Source organism: Meleagris gallopavo, chromosome 11 (assembly GCF_000146605.3).
Source record: "Meleagris gallopavo isolate NT-WF06-2002-E0010 breed Aviagen turkey brand Nicholas breeding stock chromosome 11, Turkey_5.1, whole genome shotgun sequence".
Lineage (NCBI taxonomy): Eukaryota > Metazoa > Chordata > Aves > Galliformes > Phasianidae > Meleagris > Meleagris gallopavo.
In genome coordinates this window covers 13,145,436-13,147,705 of record NC_015021.2, presented here as the reverse complement: position 1 = coordinate 13,147,705, position 2,270 = coordinate 13,145,436, and the positions used below count along the sequence as shown (strand labels likewise).

Below are 2,270 nucleotides of genomic sequence, written 5' to 3'. Positions count from 1 at the left end.
AAAAAAACTAAGAAAAAAATCACCTTAGAGCTGCTTTTTATTGCTGCTTAATTTCTGTCAGTCTGAGTCTGCCTGGAGCTGTGCGGATCCTGTTGGATGGCACTTGGGGAATGCACTGGGAGCTGTTTTGTGATCCCCAAGTGAACCTCCTGCTGCTTCCTCAATGCTGGCTCTCCTACCCCCTCAGCCTCCCTTCCCAGACTTTGCTATAAAGTCACTTGATAGTGTTTGTACTCAGCATAACATGCAAAGGGGTCACACAAATCCACAACTGAAAAGACAGTCCTCATTCCTAGCTGCCCTAATCCACGTTTCTCTTGCAGGGCAATGGCCCCTATCTCTATGGACAGGATTAACATCTGCAGTGTTCAGTTTTCTCTAGTTCAGGCACCTCTGTTCATACAGACACCTCTGGGATTGTTTTCACCCACAGCTTATCTTCCCATTGCAGTAATGGTTAAGGTTGAGCTTCCCTGGAGCTCTCGGGGAAGCCTGGTAACAACAGTATCCTGCCATATCTATCTGCCATCAGGGCAATACATCATGAGAATCAGGAGAGTATAGGAAATGTATAAAGGAAAGTAGATGTTTACAGCTTCTCAAGAGCTGAACACAGTATTCTTGATGTGGTTTGTGAAAACCAAGTTTGCTTTCACCTAAGACAGTGGATTTTTTTGCCTCTCATTTTGGTGGAGGCAGGACCAAGGATGTAGGGAGTGGGTGCAGACCTGTTTTTCTCCTGTAGCTTTGCAAGCTAAGGCACTTTGTTCTTTGTGGTTGTAGAACGTTGTGATGACTGGGGTGTGGACACCATGAAACAGATCCAGATTTACGATGGGGAACCCGCCAAGATCAAATGCCCGCTTTTCGAGACCTTCTTGAAGTACAACTACAGCACAGCCCATTCTGCTGGCTTAACCCTGATCTGGTACAGGATTGGGCAGGACCGAGATCTGGAGGAGCCTATTAACTTTCGTCTCCCGGATAACCGCATCAGTAAGGAGAAAGACACCCTTTGGTTCTGGCCTGCTCTCCTCAATGACACTGGGAATTACACGTGCATGCTCAGGTAGGTTGTGTGGCACAGCTTCTGTAATCGCAGGACTTTTGTGGAAGCACGAGGGCTGTGCTGTTAGTGGTGGATCTTTCTGTAGAGAGAAGAGCCTTTACGTAAGCATTAATGGGAAAAGAATGTTACAATTATAAGGCCATTCAGCACTGAGCCAATTTACATTGTAATAATGCTTGGAGCCTTGCAAGCATTAATGAACACGCCTCTTCTCACTAACTACAAGAGTCCGTGAACGTATTATTGCTGAGCCCATGGCAAAATCCATAGGCACTCACCATTAAGAAGTGATCTGTATGTCTAGAGTAAAAATAGCTTCAGATGCAAGGGTGATGTTTTGACTGCATGATAATTTGGCAAAGATTCATGAGATCCAGACTTCTAGGAAATTAGAAGTGTCTCTAAGTGTGGTACAAAATGAACATAGCAGCTGCTTTGCACTGAGCTTGGGGCTCTTTCCAATCTTCCTCGTGTTGTCTCATGTTCACTGTGTCTTTGACACCATTATCTGCTCTACCAGCAGGAGAGTGTATGTTGCTTATTAGTCATGTTTATGGGCTTTTCTGAGGTGGTGTGGCCGTCTCTGGTGCTTCCTTTCACATATATACATGAATCAACTAAGGTTGTATATGCTTCATCAAAATGATGATGCTCATTATTGCAGATGTGATCTTTATTTCATTACCCTGCTATAGGAGGAAGCTAGTCTTGTCTAATCAGCCCTCTCCTCCTCTGTCCTTAGAAACACAACTTACTGCAGCAAAGTTGCCTTTCCTTTGGAGGTTGTTCCAAAAGATCAAGGCTCTTGTGTGAGTCATTCAATAAAACCTGTTGAGCAGATGTTCTACCTGGAGTATGCTAATGAAAAGATCATATGTCCAGACATTGATGGGTTTTACCCTGCTAGTGTAACACCAACTGTCAAGTGGTACCAGGTGAGAAGCACTTTTGTCATTATTTGGGCAGAAGGGGGATTTGGTGTTGTGTCTGAAAAAGCAGTATGCGAGGTGAGAACCACGGAGCTGTATTTTAGAGTCTGTCCAGTGATTAAACTGTTAAAGTTAGTAAAGCTACAGTTAGAGCTTTGTTTCCATTGAGTTCAAGAGTAAAACTGTCTTTGGATACGAGAACAAACACTGATATTATATATGTATATGTGTATATGTGTGTATATATATATTATATATATATATTATTTTTT

At 43.2% G+C, this 2,270-nt stretch overlaps 1 protein-coding gene across 3 annotated transcripts in view; it reads left to right on the top strand.

Moving 5' to 3' along the window:
* IL1RAP (interleukin 1 receptor accessory protein) overlaps positions 1-2,270 on the top strand; it is a 40,238-nt gene that overhangs the window by 20,657 nt on the left and 17,311 nt on the right. For all 3 annotated transcript variants that reach the window (XM_031555148.1, XM_010716740.3, XM_010716741.3), the window contains exons 3-4: positions 784-1,069; positions 1,812-2,004. In XM_031555148.1, the coding sequence (XP_031411008.1) occupies positions 784-1,069; positions 1,812-2,004 (479 nt within the window). The remainder of the gene's footprint in view (positions 1-783; positions 1,070-1,811; positions 2,005-2,270) is intronic.